This window comes from Pongo pygmaeus, chromosome X (genome assembly GCF_028885625.2).
Source record: "Pongo pygmaeus isolate AG05252 chromosome X, NHGRI_mPonPyg2-v2.0_pri, whole genome shotgun sequence".
NCBI lineage: Eukaryota > Metazoa > Chordata > Mammalia > Primates > Hominidae > Pongo > Pongo pygmaeus.
This window is the reverse complement of record NC_072396.2, coordinates 137,444,847-137,462,416: the sequence shown is the minus strand read 5'-3', so window position 1 is coordinate 137,462,416 and position 17,570 is coordinate 137,444,847. Positions and strand designations below refer to the sequence as shown.

Sequence of the window (17,570 nt, the reverse complement as noted above, 5' to 3'; positions counted from 1 at the left end):
ATCAAAAAAGGCAAAGAAGGGCATTACATAATGGTAAAGGGATCAAATGCAACAAGAAGAACTAACTATCCTAAATGTATATGCACCCAATATAGGAGCACCCAGATTCATAAAAAAAGTTCTTAGAGACCTACAAAGACACATATACTCCCACACAATAATAGTGGGAGACTTTAACACACCACTGTCAATATTAGACAGATCAATGAAACAGAAAATTAACAAGGATATTTAGGACTTGAACTCAGCTCTGGACCAAGCAGACCTAATAGGTATCTACAGAACTCTCCACCCCAAATCAACAGAATATACATTCCTCTCAGCACCACAAAGCACATATTCTCTCAGCACCACAAAGCACATATTCTAAATTTGACCACATAATTGGAAGTAAAACACTCCTCAGCAAGTGCAAAATAACAGAAATCAAACAAACAGCCTCTCAGTCCACAGTGCAATCAAATTAGAACTCAGGATGAAGAAACTCACTCAAAACCACACAACTACATGGAAACTGAACAACCTGCTCCTGAATGACTACTGAGTAAATAACACATTTAAGACAGAAATAACGAAGTCCTTTGAAACGGAGGAGAAAAAAGAGACAATGTAACAGAATCTCTGGGACACAGCTAAAGCAGTGTTTAAAGGGAAATTTATAGCACAAAATGCCCACATCAGAAAGCAGGAAAGATCTAAAATTGACACCCTAACATCACAATTAAAAGAACTAGAGAAGGAAAAGCAAACAAATTCAAAAGCTAGCAGAAGACAAGAAATAACTAAGATTAGAGAAGAACTGAAAGAGATAGAGACATGAAAAACCGTTAAAAAAACCATTGAGTCCAGGAGCTGGTTTTTTGAAAAGATTAACAAAAATAGATAGACCAATAGTCAGACTAATAAAGAAGAAAAGAGAGAATAATCAAGTAGACGCAATAAAAATGATAAAGGGGCTGTCACCACTGACCCCACAGAAATACAAACTACCATCAGAGAATACTATAAACACCTCTACACAAATAAACTAGAAAATCTAGAAGAAATGGATACATTCCTGGACACATACACTCTCCCAAGACTAAACCAGGAAGAAGTGAAATCCCTGAATAGACCAAAAACAAGTTCTGAAATTGAGGCAGTAATTAGAAGCCTACCAACCAATAACAGCCCAGGACCACATGGATTCACAGCCAAGTTCTACCAGAGGTACAAAGAGGAGCTGGTATCATTCCTTCTGAAACTATTCCAAACAATAGAAAAAGAGGGACTACTCCGTAACTCATTTTATGAGGCCAGCATCATCCTGATTCCAAAACCTGGCAGAGACAACAAAAAAGAAAATTTCAGGACAGTATCACTGATGAACATCAATGTAAAAATCCTCAACAAAATACTGGCAAACTGAATCTAGCAGCTCATCAAAAAGCTTATCTACCACAATCAAGCCAGCTTCGTCCCTGGGATGCAAGACTGGTTAAACATATGCAAATCAATAAACTTAATCCATCACATAAACAGAACCAATGACAAAAACCACACAGTTATCTCAATGGATGCAGAAAAGGCCTTCAATAAAATTCAACACCCCTTCATGCTAAAATCTCTCAATAAACTAGGTATTGATGCAACATATCTCAAAATAATAAGAGCTATTTATTGACAAACCCATAGCCAATATCATACTGAATGGGCAAAAGCTGGAAGCATTCCCTTTGAAAACCGGCAGAAGACAAGGATGCCCTCTCTCACCACTCCTATTCAACATAGTATTGGAAGTTCTGGCCAGAGCAATCAGGCAAGAGAAAGAAATAAAGGGTATTCAAATAGGAAGAGAAGAATTCAAATTGTCTCTGTTTGCAGAAATGATTGTATATTTAGAAAACCCCATTTTCTCAGCCCCAAATCTCCTTAAGCTAATAAACAACTTCAGCAAATTCTTAGGACACAAAATGAATGTGCTAAAATCACAAGCATTCCTATACACCAATAATAGACAAGCAGAGAGCCAAATCATGAGTAAACTCCCATTCACAATTGCCACAAAGAAAATACCTAGGAACACAACTTGCAAGGACATGAAGGACCTCTTCAAGGAGAACTACAAACCACTGCTCAAGGAAATCAGAGAAGACACAAACAAATGGAAAAAAAATTCCATGTTCATGGATAGGAAGAATCAGTATGAACATGACCATACTGCCCAAAGTAATTTATAGATTCAATGCTATTCCCATCAAGCTACCATTTGCTTTTTCACATAACTAGAAAAAACTTCCTTAAACTTCATATGGAATCAAAAAAGAGCCCATATAGCTAAGACAATCCTAAGCAAAAAGAACAATGCTGGAGGCATCATGCTACCTGAGTTCAAACTATACTACAAGGCTACAGTAACCAAAACAGCATGGTACTGGTACCAAAACAGATACATAGACCAATGGAACAAAACAGAGGCTTCAGAAATAACAGCACACATCTACAACCATCTGATCTTCACCAAACCTGACAAAAACAAACAATGTGGAAAGGATTCCCTATTTAACAAATGGTGTTAGGAAAACTGGCTAGCCATATGCAGAAAACAGAAACTGGAGCCTCTCCTTACATCTTAAACAAAAATTAACTCAAGATGGATTAAAGACTTAAATGTAAAACCTAAAACTATAAAAATCCTAGAAGAAAACCTAGGCAATACCATTCAGGACATAGGTATGGGCGAAGACTTCGTGACTAAAACACCAAAAGCAATTGCAACAAAAGCCAAAATTGACAAATGCGATCTAATTAAGCTAAAGTGCTTCTGCTCAGCAAAAGAATTTATCCTCAGACTGAACAGCCAACCTACAGAATGGGAGAAATTTTTTGCAATCTATCCATCTGACAAAGGTCTAATATCCAGAATCTACAAAGAACTTAAACAAATTTACAAGAAAAAAAACAACCCCATCAAAAAGTGGGTGAAGGATATAAACAGACACTCCTCAAAAGAAGACATTTATGTGGCCAACAAACGTATGAATAAAAGCTCATCATCACTGGTCATTAGAGAAATGCAAATCAAAACCACAATGAGATACCATCTTACACCAGTTAGAACGGTGATCATTAAAAAGTCTGGAAACAACAGATGCTGTCAAGGATGCAGAGAAATAGGAATGCTTTTACACTGTTATTGGGAGTGTGAACTAGTTCAACCATTGTGGAAGACAGTGTGGCAATTCCTCAAGGATCTAGAACCAGAAATACCATTTGACCCGGCAATCTCATTACTGGGTATAGACCCAAAGAATAATAAATCATTCTACTATAAAGGCACATGCACATGTGTGTTTATTGCAGCAATATTTACAATAGCAAAGACTTGGAACCAACCCAAATGCCCTTCAATTACTGAATGAATAAAGAAAATATGGCACATATACAACCATGGAACACCATGCAGCCATAAAAAAGAATGAGTTCATGTCCTTTGCAGGGACATGGATGAAGCTGGAAACCATCATCCTCAGCAAACTAACACAGGAACAGAAAACCAAACACCGCATGTTCTCACTCATAAGTGGGAGCTGAACAATGAGCTGAACACATGGACACAGGGAGAGGAACATCACACACCAGGGCCTGCTGGTGGGTGGGGGAAAGGGGAGGAAGAGCATTAGGAGAAATACCTAATGTATATGGAGCTTAAAACCTAGATGATGGGTTCATAGGTGTAGCAAACGACCATGGCACATGTATACCTATGTAACAAACCTGCACATTCAGCACATGTATCCCAGAACTTAAAGAAAAAAAAAATCTTAAAAAAATGAGCTTCTTCAACTGGTACTTTATATATATATATATGTGTGTGTATATATGTATATATATGTGTATATATATGTGTATATGTATATGTATATATGTGTATATATATATGTGTATATGTATATGTATGTGTGTATATATATATATATATATATATATTTTTTTTTTTTTTTTTTTTTTAGAGGGTCTTGCTCTGTCACCCAGGCTGGAGTGCAATGACATGATCACAGCTCACTGTAGCCTCCACCTCCTGGGTTCAAGCAATCCTCCTGTCTCAGCCCACATTTTTGTATTTTTTGTAGAGACAGGGTCTTACCATGTTGCTCAGGCTGGTCTCAAACTCTTGGGCTCAAGTGATCCACCTGCCTTGGCCTCCCAAAGTGCTGGGATTACAGGCGTGAGCCACCGCACCCAGCCTCAACTGGTACTTTAAAGCTGGAATCATTGATGATTTCTGTTCTGCTGTGATTCTCCTCTACTTTGGGACAGAATTGCTTTACCTCTTGTTTCTACTCTTTACGTGCTGATCCATTATTGTGCATATTTGCCTGAAAGGTCTGTAAGATTTGGATGTCTCATTTGGAAAAGACAAGGGAAAGAAAGGAAATGAGAGAAAAAGCCTAAGAAATGCAAGTTGATTCTCCATCCAGATGAGACAGGAAAAAAATAATAATAATAAAGGAGGCGGGTGGGATTTTGGCTAAATTAGTCTCCATAGATGAAGAAAATATGGACAAAACATTTTTATTTAGCACCATGTGTGTTTGTGGTTTTAACTCCCCAATGTTTTCTGTCATAATAGGCTCTACAAGCTGGTTCTGTCATGGTAGGCATTACCAAATTCTTTGGAAACTCTTCCCCTTGGGACCAACACTTAGTACCATTCTTTGATAAGCTGAGGTCTCCAGCTAATCTTTTGTGATTTCCCCCTTATTTTCTGCTCTCCTGCAGTGTGTCCAAAAGAGCCTCTTTCTTGCAGGATCATGTTTTTCCAGCAAATAATTCCTTTGGATGATTTTCTTGTAATCCAGTTATCTCCCACTTAGTACATAGAATCTTGTACCATTTCTTCTCCAAATAGAGGGAGTAGAACTTGCTTTCACTTTTGCCTCCTTTTGCCATGTCATGTGGGATTCTTTCAGTATCATGACTTCACCAGTTTCAGTCAGGCACCAGTGTTTTTGCCCCTCTAACTCCAGAGTAAAGATGTCAGATTTTCCCATGACTCTCACACTCTATTATCAGTGTAGCTTACAGATTTTGGCTTCTCAGTGAGTATCCAGCCAGGGTGTAAGATGCAGTCTGAAATCTTTTGTAAGTGATTTTCCAATTTTAGTACCCCTTCTCCTACTTGACTTGGACATGGGAATCAGGGAAATGCCACAGTGTTCTCTATTAATGAATTTCCTTACTTTAAATAATTTTTTTTTGTAAGAGACATGGTATTGCTCTATTGCCAGGCTGGCACTATCACAGCTCACTGTAGTCTTGAACTCCTGAGCTCAAGAGATCCTCCCACCTCGGTCTCCCAAAGTGCTGGGATCACAGGCATGAGCCACCATGCCCAGCCTTCTTTAAATACTCTTTGATAACTATATTCTTCACATGTATGGTAATTCTTGTGCAATGTATTATAGTTCTTGTTACTCAGTTTTGCATCTTTGCCAGTGTCATGAGACAAGAAGAAAAGTCTCATTTTATAGGTCCTTTAAAAATGATCAAAGATACTGATTGTTAGAAAGATTTATAGTTTTCAACTATGTAGGACACAAACTTAATAGAATAATTGCTTCATTAAAGTGTGTATGCATTTAAAATTTGATAGATTGAGGTGTACATCTGTTTAGTCTCCTGTCTTATTTAACCTTGCCTTCATGTCATAGTCAGCTTGATGTTCCCATAACAGTTCTAGCCCATTAATTTCATCTTTTCCTGACCCATCAGCCCTTATTTTAAAACTTTAGATGCTGTTTTCCTCAGGAAAGTTAAGATTCTTTGGTCCTAACCCTTAAAGGAGTCCTACTTGTCCAACTTTATGGTTTCTCTCGGCAAAGGAAAATTTGGCTGCACACATGCACTGAAAATAAATTCATCCTCTGATAGCTATTAACTTTGTGGTCGGGTAATATGGAGCAGCATTGCAGGGTATCACAGGCAAAGTAACAGTCTTACAAAAAGTGAATGATTGGTGAATTCTGAGGCAGGAAAACTCAAACCTGGGAATCATCGAAATAAAGTGTGACTTGAACTGGGTCTTTAAAAATTAAGAAGGATAGAACTAAGACAAAAGTAAGGGAATTATTAGGGAATTCCAGGCAGAGAGGAAATGCTACAAAAAGCTAAGATAGCAGAAAATACATGGACTTTTAGGTAACACTAACTGAATTTTACTTTTTAAATTAAGATATTTCCCTTGCACGGCCATTGTTTGTATTTATCTTAAAACCTGAGGTCAGGAATATTTTACTGCTTCATGTTTGGATATGGACCATAGTTAATGTCCATAGTTGACTAGGTATCAACATATTTTGGTTAGTAAGTGAATAAACAAATGAATTGCAATAGTTAGCAGAAAGGGCTGCAAAATACTAGGAAGATTCCAACAGGAGAAGAAGGATTAATTTCAAGAAAACCTCATTTATCATTATTTCAGTGTAACAAATACATGCTTTCTCATGAAAGAGCACTCTTTCTTAATGAATTCATATTTAAATTTTGGAAAATAATCTTTGCATTCTGTTTTCCTAATCAACTATGTTGTATTAATAGCACTAGCATAATTTTAAAAGAGTGAAAAAAATGCTCTGCCAAATCTGTCCCTCAGAAAGGGTTCAAACTTGAATAGTTCATGGGAACAATTTGCTAGTCTAGAGAATTCTTCCCATTTTGGTCAGGGCCTCCTATGGAGAGATTTATGTGCAGTGTATGTCAAGAGACAAAATAATGGCATTTCTCTGCAACACAATGACTCGGACGTTTGTTGAGTACAGAAATACACCTTTAAACTAGAGAAAGAAAAAGAAAGGCTGCCCTGATCCAATCATTTTGAAAAGCCATGCACACTGAAGCTGGGACCAAACATAATAACAGGATTTAATTGCTAATGCTCTAGAGGCAGTGTGTCTCTTGATGTGTTGACCTTTAACCCAAACTTTGGAGGGTAAAAAAAAGGGAGGGGAGGATTTCCTTTCCCCTTCTGCCTGCTGTCCCCGACTCCCTGCATCTGATCATGTCTGTCTCTAACCCAGTCTACATGCCCCTAACATTCAACTCTCCACTTCCATTTCCATTAGTTACTTCCAGCTTTGGAGCCAGGATGAGAATGAATAGAAGAACAGAAAGGAAGGTGGGAGGAGAATAGGAGAAGAAAGTCTGCAAGCAGTTGACAGCTGCTTAGAATCAGGCGATGGAATTATAGCTGCTGAAATGAGAGCTGGACACCTACTCCCCTGATGCTTCTCCCCTACTCCGTAGTATTTTGTGATATTTAGGCCTTTTCATGTGTTTCTGTTCATTGTTCCATTCCACCCTTTCTGGGTCCGTACTTATAATCATTTTTTTCTCTACACCTTCAGCTCCCATTTTGCTCTTACTTGGTTACTTATGAATGGCAAAATTTCAAGCAAGTTAAATTCAAGGCTCTGCCTATTACACACCTGAACCGTGGCAACTAGACAGCTAAACGTGGCTGGAGAAAAAATATGCAGATTGGTCTTGCTGTAAATATATGACTACTAGCCTAAGTCAGCCCTTGGTGCTGCTCAGCAAGGTTACTAGTCCATTTAGTCTCCCGCTCTTTTACAAAACTTCCACAACTTCTTTCTCTTCAAATCTTTTACCATGCTCCAGTCACACTGGCCTGCTTTCTGTTTCCAACATGCCAAGTCCATTCCCACCTGAGGGCCTTTTCATTTACTCTTCCTCCTGCCTGGGGCACCCTACATTTAGGTATTTGTTCACTTTCTTCAACACCCTGCTGCATATTGTCATCACGTGTTAGGCCTTCCCAGAACCCCCTATATAAGGCAGCACATCCCCATCACCACTGACAAATTCAGTTCCTCTAACTTTGGGTTTTTGTTTGGTTGGTTGGTTGGTTGGTTTTTTTTTTTTTTTTTTTTTTTTTGAGACAGAGTTTCGCTCTGTTGCCCAGGCTAGAGTGCAGTGGCATGATCTCGGCGCACTGCAACCTCTGCTTCTCAGGTTCAAGTAATTCTCCTGCCTCAGCCTCCCGAGTAGCTGGATATAAACAGACACATGCCACTATGCCTGGCTAATTTTTGTATTTTTAGTAGAGACAGGGTTTCACCATGTTGGCCAGGCTGGTCTCAAACTCCTGACCTGAGGTGATCCATCTGCCTCAGCCTCCCCAAATTCCGGGATTACAGGCATGAGCCACTGCACCTAGCCTCCTCTAACTTTGTTTTCTTTAGCAGTTGCCGCCATCTGGTGTTCTCCATATTTTGTGTGTATGTACTGTATTTTCTATCCCCCTGCTAGAATTAAAATTTTTCGAGAGCATGGATTTTGTGGGTTTTTTTCATTCTTCTATACCTAGAGTTTAATGTAATGCTTTCTAGTACTCCATACATATTTATTTAATGAATGAATGGATGCTTGCTGGCTTTTGAATATCTTCTATTCTCAATTGCCAAACTTAGAATATCCCTTCCCTACCCATCCTCCCATATTTTTTTGTCTTGTGCCCCTGGTGTGCAAGTCCAGATTTAGTGCATACCATCTAACTGTTGGAGAAGGTATCTTTTATTTGGCCTGTCTTGGGAAATCCAGTGTAAGTATTTTGTACTTAGAAGTATAGTCTCACAGAATGGAGTCCTCAAAGAGAGTTTTATGATCATTTCCCGATTTGTTTAATGGGCCCTAATAGAGGAATTGGCTTATCCAAGATCACTAAGCTAAGTGTAGTTTAAAATAAATGTGAGTTGAAGTTGTTTTGCTTTTCAAAACTCTTGCTTGGGATTATTGGAGATACCCAGAAATGGTTAGAAACTCATATAATCATTACCTGGCTTTGTCTTTCCACTTACTGCATTCATGGGTTGGCACACCACCTCATGGGTACTTCATTTGCATTCCATGAGATTTGCTTAGGTAACTTAGCAGGATTTCTCAGTATATCTTTGTTCTCTTCACATGTTTTCATGAAGTTGTGAAAAAATTATAATTAAAACACGTACCACCTGTACCACACTGCCATATATCTTGACCTTAACCTATTCAGTAAGATAAACACATACTCAATTTTATATAATTGATGACAGTTTGTACTCATGTCAGCAGAGGAGAACTGACCTAGAAATGTTAGTTTCTCATAGTCATTGAGCCTAACGACCCTTCTAGAGTTTATTAATCTGCCTCCAGGCCATAGCTCCCTCTAAACTTTTCAAAACAAATGGTTCTCTTCTTAAAGCATCATCCATTTCACCAAAATACTTGAAAGAAAATAATTTTTGTCTCGTTTTCTTATTTTTATTACTCTTTTGTAATGTACACTTTGGGATTGAGAAGTGCAAATTCAGATTTGAAAGGTGTATACAGATTTGTCTTCAAGTTCTTCTACCTCTTGAAATAATGAAAGCCTGAGTGGTGTGAGATATAAATGGAGGATACAGAAGGTAAATACTCCAAAAGCAACACAAACCTTCATTAAATTACAGGAGTCCCGTCTTTTATTGTGACGATTACACAGTGATGTTTAGAGTCTAAATCATTTAGGTACAGTGAATCCTCACATCCATTGTGTCCCTGAGAGCACCGGCTGCAATACCCAACATTGAGCAGATACTCAACAAATCATAATATGCAGGCAGCATAAAGTAGATGCTCAGCAACTGTCTCAGTGACCACGAAGATCAATGTAGAGTGAATTAGTAAATTAATAATGGAGCAGACATTTCTATTAGGGTTTTTTTTTTAACTGGACAACCAGCTGCTTGGCACCATAGGTCATGCCTCCAAATCTGACAGAAGTGGTATAGTTTTGTGAGTGGCTGGCTATCCTTTGAGTCTGAAGTGTTGCACTAGTAGTTGATCAATCAAATTGAATGGATTGAGTTTGTAGGTAAAATGAGAGAAATGCATGTTGGCTTTCATAACTTTTGAACACAGCTGTCATCTATACGTTTTGAATCTGGTGTGGGGGTGAGAAGGGAGGAGGAATGCTGAAGTTTATTTTAGGCTGTATGGAATAGTCACATAGTGCTCTTCAGTGGAGTCTTGGAGAAACAATACATTTTAGTTTAAAATACTCTCAAAGCAAGCAATCAAGGCAGAATGAAGAACAGGATTTAAGCTTGAGATGTCGGCAGTGGTTAGACCACTCAACTTGTACATCAGCAAGATGGTTGTTAACCTTTACTTTCCATGCTCAGTGGGCTCAAATAAGCCTCCTTTCATCTGGAATGAAATGTAGTCAGGATGGACTGTGAGAAAGGAATGTCTCTTAACTGTATTTTTGAGGGCAGAGAGAAGAAATGTCAAGAGGGTCTTAGATTATTTCATCTACCAATAGAAAGAAGATAATAATTTTTGATAAATACAGATGAGCTGGGTGCAAAATTTTAAAATATGCTGCAAGTGGTTCTATGGTTGCAGGTTCTCTCAAGTTGTTGAAATAAAAAGGAACAATTAAGACTGCTTTTTCTGTGGAGAGAAAATAGTTTAAATCCTTACTTAGCATCTATAGTAGCACAGTGAAATAGAAATAATCCAGAGAACTTAAATTTGTGCTATGCTTGAATGTTTTTATGGCCCCATTTCTACCATGAAAAATATAACCATTCTCTTACTTGGATGCATATGCACTTTCGTATATGGATGGATGCCATCTCTACTTCGCTGAACATAGGTTGATAGATGAAATACTTCATAAAACAAAAATCTCATTAATTTATGTTTCACCAATTTTAAGATTTTGATAATTTGAACAGGGACTGAGCAGAAGTTTCCTTCAGTATTATTCATAAAGATGGGGTTTGCTTAAGCAAGTTAATAGCATAGAGAAGATTCAGGAAGAATATTTAACTACTGAGGAGGAAACAGCTTCCAACTAATTCTTGGATGTATACTTTCTGATGCAAACATTTGTAGTGCTGTCTGCTAACTTATTCAGTAATTCACATTGGCTCCAGAGTTGTTCAGAGATTCTGATTTTCAGTGATTAAGTACATCTAATTCTTCCTCACTGGTTTTGAATACAGGGAGCTAGCTCTGGTTAAGTGGGCCTTATAGCCAGAGTTGCCTGCAGGAGTCTCACTAGCCTATATCTAATGGGTAAGAAGTTGTTATTCTTAAACTTTTGTTGAATGAGCAAGTAGAATGCAATGATGTTCCCCAGTGCCAAGTGAAATATAGGAACATAGCTAGATTTGGAGGGAGGTGGACTGATTTACTTCGAGTGGCCCATGTATGAGATCCTCTAGACATCAAGGAACAATTCATCTGTTACTGAGTTGAGGGCCACATAGTGCCTTCACTTTCTCATTCACTTATTGTAGTTGCCCCATGGGGTCATTCTGTGACAGGAAGATTAGCATATTGTATGCATGCACTTGAGACTCTATTGAGTATACTTTCAGTTATGTACTGAAAGTCTTCCAGGTGTTTCATGATATCAGTTGAAGTTGGGAAATTAATCAGAATGGAGTCCAGTATTTTGGTGGAAACTGCATGTAGTGTATGAGTGTAGAGTTTGAGTTTTGTTGAAGCAAAGCATTTCTGTAATAGTTTAAAGAATGTTTCCTGATTTTTCCCATAGTGTTCTTGTCTTGGGAATCAAGACTCTGCCTTCATGCAGCCATGGAAGGCTCTCAAAAGGCATTGGTCTCATTACTGAAGAGCTGGATATCTAGAACCTGAACTAGACTCTAGTATAAAACCAATACTAGAAATAGGATCATTCTGTGTAGAGAACTAATGAACTATTTCTTTGGTGTTGTCTTCACAGCTGAACTTGCAAAACAGATTGGAACTTCAAGATTATCAGTAATCGGAGATACGTATATTTTATTTGTAAAGAAAACATGGCTGCCCTATTCCTACGTGGTTTTGTCCAAATAGGGAACTGCAAGACTGGGATGTCTAAGTCAAAAGAAGCATTCATTGAAGCAGTGGAAGGAGAGAAGAAAGATAGACTGGTGCTGTATTTCAAAAGTGGAAAATATAACACTTTTCAGCTAAGTGATAATATTCAAAATGTAGTCCTTAGATCCTATAGAGGAAACCAAAATTACCTGCATTTAACTTTACAAAATAATAATGTCTTGTTTATTGAAGGATTATCCTCCACAGATGCTGAACAATTGAAGATATTCTTGGACAGAGTTCATCAAAACGAGGTTCAGCCACCTGTGAGACCTGGTAAGGGTGGGAGTGTCTTTTCTAGCACAACAACACAGAAGGAAATCAACAAAACTTCATTCCACAAAGTTGATGAGAAATCAAGTAGCAAATCTTTTGAGATAGCAAAAGGAAGTGGGACAGGTGTCCTTCAGAGGATGCCTTTGCTTACATCAAAATCATCAACACTTACTTGCGGAGAGTTATCAGAAAATCAGCACGAGAAGAGGAAAAGAATGCTCTCATCTAGCTCAGAGATGAATGAGGAATTCTTGAAAGAAAATAATTCTGTAGAATACAAGAAATCCAAGGCAGATCATTCGAGGTGTGTAAGCTATAATAGAGAGAAACGATTGAAGTTAAAAGAGTTAGAAGAGAATAAGAAATTGGAATGTGAATCTTCATGCATCATGAACGCTACTGGAAATCCTTACCTAGATGACATTGGACTTCTCCAAGCTCTCACTGAGAAAATGGTCTTGGCATTTCTGTTACAACCAGGGTATAGTGATGGTTACACAAAGTGGGATAAATTAAAACTATTTTTTGAATTATTTCCAGAGAAAATATGCCACGGCCTCCCCAATTTGGGAAACACCTGTTATATGAATGCAGTGTTACAGTCTCTACTTTCAATCCCATCGTTTGCTGATGATTTACTTAATCAGAGTTTCCCATGGGGTAAAATTCCCCTTAATGCTCTTACCATGTGCTTGGCGTGGCTACTTTTTTTTAAAGATACCTATAATATAGAAATCAAGGAGATGTTACTCTTGAATCTTAAAAAGGCCATTTCAGCAGTTGCAGAGATATTCCATGGCAATGCACAGAACGATGCTCATGAGTTTTTAGCTCACTGTTTAGATCAGCTGAAAGATAACATGGAAAAACTCAACACAATTTGGAAGCCTAAAAGTGAATTTGGGGAAGATAATTTTCCTAAACAGGTTTTTGCTGATGATCCTGACACCAATGGGTTTTCTTGCCCTGTCACTACTAATTTTGAGTTAGAGTTGTTGCACTCCATTGCTTGTAAAGCTTGTGGTCAGGTTATTCTCAAGACAGAACTGAATAATTACCTCTCCATCAACCTTCCCCAAAGAATAAAAGCACATCCTTCATCTATTCAGTCTACTTTTGATCTTTTTTTTGGAGCAGAAGAGCTTGAGTATACATGTGCAAAATGTAAGCACAAGACTTCTGTTGGAGTGCACTCATTCAGTAGGCTACCTAGAATCCTTATTGTTCACCTCAAACGCTATAGCTTGAATGAGTTTTGTGCATTAAAGAAGGATGACCAGGAAGTCATCATTTCCAAATATTTAAAGGTGTCTTCTCATTGCAATGAAGGCACCAGACCACCTCTTCCCTTGAGTGAGGATGGAGAAATTACAGATTTCCAATTATTAAAAGTTATTCGAAAGATGACTTCTGGAAGCATCAGCATATCATGGCCTTCAACAAAGGAATCCAAAGATATCCTGGCTCCACACATTGGATCAGATAAGGAGTCTGAACTAAAAAAAGGCCAGGCAGTCTTTAAAGGGACAAGCAGAAGACAGCAGCAAAAGTACCTTGGAAAAAATTCTAAACCAAATGAGCCAGAATCTGTATACTCAGGAGATCGAGCATTCATTGAAAAAGAACGATTAGCTCACTTAATGGCATATCTGGAAGATACCTCACTTTGTCAGTTCCACAAAGCTGGAGGTAAACCTGCCAGCAGCCCAGGCACACGTCTCGCAGAAGTTCACTTTCAAACAGTGCCCGAAAATCCAAAACGAAAGAAATATGTGAAAACCAGTAAGTTTGTAGCTTTTGATAGGATTATCAATCCTACTAAAGATTTGTATGAAGATAAAAATATCAGAATTCCAGAAAGATTCCAAAAAGTGTCTGAACAGACTCAGCAGTGTGACGGTATGAGAATCTGTGAACAAGCCCCTCAGCAGGCACTGCCTCGAAGCTTTCCAAAGCCAGGTGCCCAGGGGCACACAAAGAATCTCCTAAGACCTACAAAATTAAATCTCCAGAAGTCTAACAGGAATTTCCTACTTGCATTGGGTTCCAATAAGAACCCAAGAAACAAAGACATTTTAGATAAGATAAAATCTAAAGCCAAGGAAACAAAAAGAAATGATGATAAGGGAGATCATACCTACCGGCTCATTAGTGTTGTCAGCCATCTTGGGAAGACTCTAAAGTCAGGCCATTATATCTGTGATGCCTATGACTTTGAGAAACAGATCTGGTTCACTTACAATGATATGCAGGTGTTAGGTATCCAGGAGGCCCAGATGCAGGAGGATAGGCGTTGCACTGGGTACATCTTCTTTTACGTGCATAATGAGATCTTTGAAGAGATGTTGAAAAGAGAAGAGAATGCCCAGCTTAATAGCAAGGAGGTAGAGGAGACCCTTCTGAAGAAATAAGAAGAACGTACTCCTCTTTGTACAGATCTGCTTGACTGTCTCACTCGATACCACTTCCTCTATGGAAGGAAAACTCTAAACTTTATCCAGAGATGAAAATGCAATTAGTCTAGGACCAAAGGTCAAACAGAAACATTTAATGGGGATATCTCCATTCTAACCCTGACACAGACACCTCAATCCCATAGCTCTGGCTGATGAGCATCCTTCTCTCCTACAAGACTGAAATTGTGTTTTCCGTGTTCTTCTTCATTTTAATATAGTCAGGGTCTCGCTCTGTCATCCTGGCTAGAGTGCAGTCCTTCAATAATAACTTACTGCAGCCTCAAACTCCTGGCATCAAGCGATTCTCTCTCAGCCTCCTGAAAAGAGAGGGACTTCTCTTCTTGCTTGAGATGGGACTATAAGTGTGTGCGACCAGGCCTAGCTATTTTTTTTTTTTTTTTTTTTTTTGCTTTTTGTAGAGACAGGGTCTCACTATGCTGCCCAGGCTGGACTTGAACTCCTGGCCTCAAGCAATCTTCCTGCCTCTTTCCATGTTCTAATGCAGTGGTTTAAAAAGTATGCTCCTTAAACTAGCAGCACCAGGAGCATGGTGAAATGCAAAATCTTGGGTTCCACTATAGACCTACTGATTCAGAAACTTGGGGTAAGGGATAGCAATCTGATGGAGACTGTGATGCTCGATACAGGTTGAGAACCACTACTCTACTACATACACTACCTTGGTTGTATATTTAAATTGCTTATTTTGTAAAAGGTTTTGATTACATTTTTGTGTTTTTCATATTAATGTATGCCTTGCCTTTGTGAACTTATTAAAAGCCAAACTCACAAAAATCACTTCTAATCATACTCTGCAATTTGGTGGAAAAAAATAGTTGCTGGGATCCTGGCAATGAAAAATGAGGCTGATAACTTTTGAATCCTCTTGGGCATATATAGATGAGGCTAAACGCCAAGTCAAATCTCCAGATTGATTTGCTTTTAAGAAATTGGCCCACATTTCCTGTGTGTCTGCTAGCAAGCTCTTGGCCCTTGGTGGTCTGAGCCCACCTTGCTATGTTAGTCTTCTTAGAGGGGCACTTTCATTGCCTCAGAGGAACTTTGTTTACCTGGACTTTATCTGCAAAACCTTGAATAATCCTCTGCATTCAACATTACATGACTAATTCCAGATTTTTTTTTTTTTTAACATCTCTGTACCTTATAGTGTGGTGATCTTGTTTCTTCAATGAGTAAGCAATATATGCTTTAAAGTGGACTTGTAGAATTTGAAAGTATTACTTGTTACTTATTTGATACAACATCAGAAACTCCATATGAAGATGTTCTGCTTCTGGGGAAAGATGCATGCATCCTAGGGTGGTCATATTTCATCAAAATCCAGGGGATTTAATAATTTTGCCATCAAGCATGTGCCACCGCTGTATCATAACCTTTTCCTGCCTTTGAGGCAGTGAATCTGTTGTACTTTGTGCCTTTGCTGTGAACAAATGACTTGTACTAAGAGGTTTTCTCACATAACATAGGATTGAATTTTCAGTCACACCTTTACCAATAGGAATGTGCCCCCTTGTATATGGGGTATGGCTTCAGTATAGTTGTATTAATCCAAGTGCTTATTGATGCTCTTAAGCCTAGGATCCTTTAAAATAGGTGAGTTGGATATTAGTGGTGTGGGGAAGTTATTAGTAGGTAATACCCTATAAGAGGAAAACCAGATTCCAAAGCTTGGAGATTGTATTCAGAACACAGTTTACCTAGAAGGAGGTCTTATGAGACCTGAAGATTGCTAAGGTATATAGGAGGGAATATCATAGATTGAATTGATCACTCTTAGGGAAGAAGGTTTTACAGACACAATGAGTGATTGTTCAACTTCTGTAGTACTTCAGCAGCTGAAGAATAAGACTGGAGTTGCATTTAGAGGAGAGTGACAGTTTGGTTTCTAAATTTCAGTTTTTTGGCCTCTAGAGTAGTTTATGTTGAGCCCAGTTACATAGATATCAGAACAGGATTTTGGTAAGAGGGAAGGAAAGTTGTTTTGTTTTGAAAGGAGTGTGAAGATGCTAATAACTTGATATTTTAGTACAGAGTTTACATCCTGGACACGCTGCTCTTCAGCATGTAGCACTTCCAAATGCAGGGCAAAATGAAATGTGAAGAAGATGGTAGGGGTATCCATGACAGGGAGGATCGTGGCTGCAATCCATTGTTGCTCTGTGAGAAGAAATTCTGAATGCACTATGAATGCTTGTATAGTATCTACATGGTATGTTTTCAAATAAAAGATTAAAAGTTCTTAAGTGACTCAGTGACTATTATGTATATAAATTTGTTCTCTTAATTTATGGGTCAAGTTTTCAAGTAATCCATGGAAATAAAAGTTTGACTTTCAGTGTGTTCATTTCCTATTGCTTCTGTAACATATTACTACAAATTTAATAGCTTATAACAACATAGTTTTTTAAATCTTACAGTCCTGGAGATTAAGAGTCCAAGATGATTATCACTTGGCTAAAATGAAGGTGTCAGTGGGGCTGCAATCTTAGATGCTCTGAAGACACAATCTGTTTCTTTGCCTTTTCCAGCTTTCTGGAAGCTGCCTGCATTCCTGGACTCATGGCTTCATTCCTCCATCTTCAAAGTCAGCAATGTTGGATTGAGTTCTCACGCTGCCATCTCTGGTTCTCCCTTTTCTGTCTTCCTTTTCCACTTTTAAGAGCCATTGTAATTAGATTGAGCTCACTGAGATAATCCAGGATAATATCCCTATTTTAAATCAGCAGTATTTTAAAGATTCTATTTATTAAGACAGGGTCTTGCTCTGTTGCCCAGGCTGGAGTGCAGTAGTGCGATCATAGCTCAGTGTAACCTTGAATTCCTGGGCTCAAATGATCCTCCCATCTCAGCCTCCTGAATAGCTAGGACTATAGGTGCTCACCATCACACCTGTTTAATGTGTAT

At 38.4% G+C, this 17,570-nt stretch overlaps 1 protein-coding gene across 1 annotated transcript in view; it reads left to right on the top strand.

Annotated features, from left to right (window-relative positions):
* The window catches only part of USP26 (ubiquitin specific peptidase 26), a 74,007-nt gene extending 57,103 nt beyond the window's left edge, over nucleotides 1–16,904 (top strand). The window contains exon 6 of the mRNA XM_054472430.1: nucleotides 11,777–16,904. Coding sequence (XP_054328405.1) covers nucleotides 11,853–14,600 — 2,748 coding nt within the window. The 5' untranslated portion in view covers nucleotides 11,777–11,852 and the 3' untranslated portion in view covers nucleotides 14,601–16,904. The remainder of the gene's footprint in view (nucleotides 1–11,776) is intronic.
* The last annotated feature ends 666 nt before the right edge of the window (nucleotides 16,905–17,570 follow it).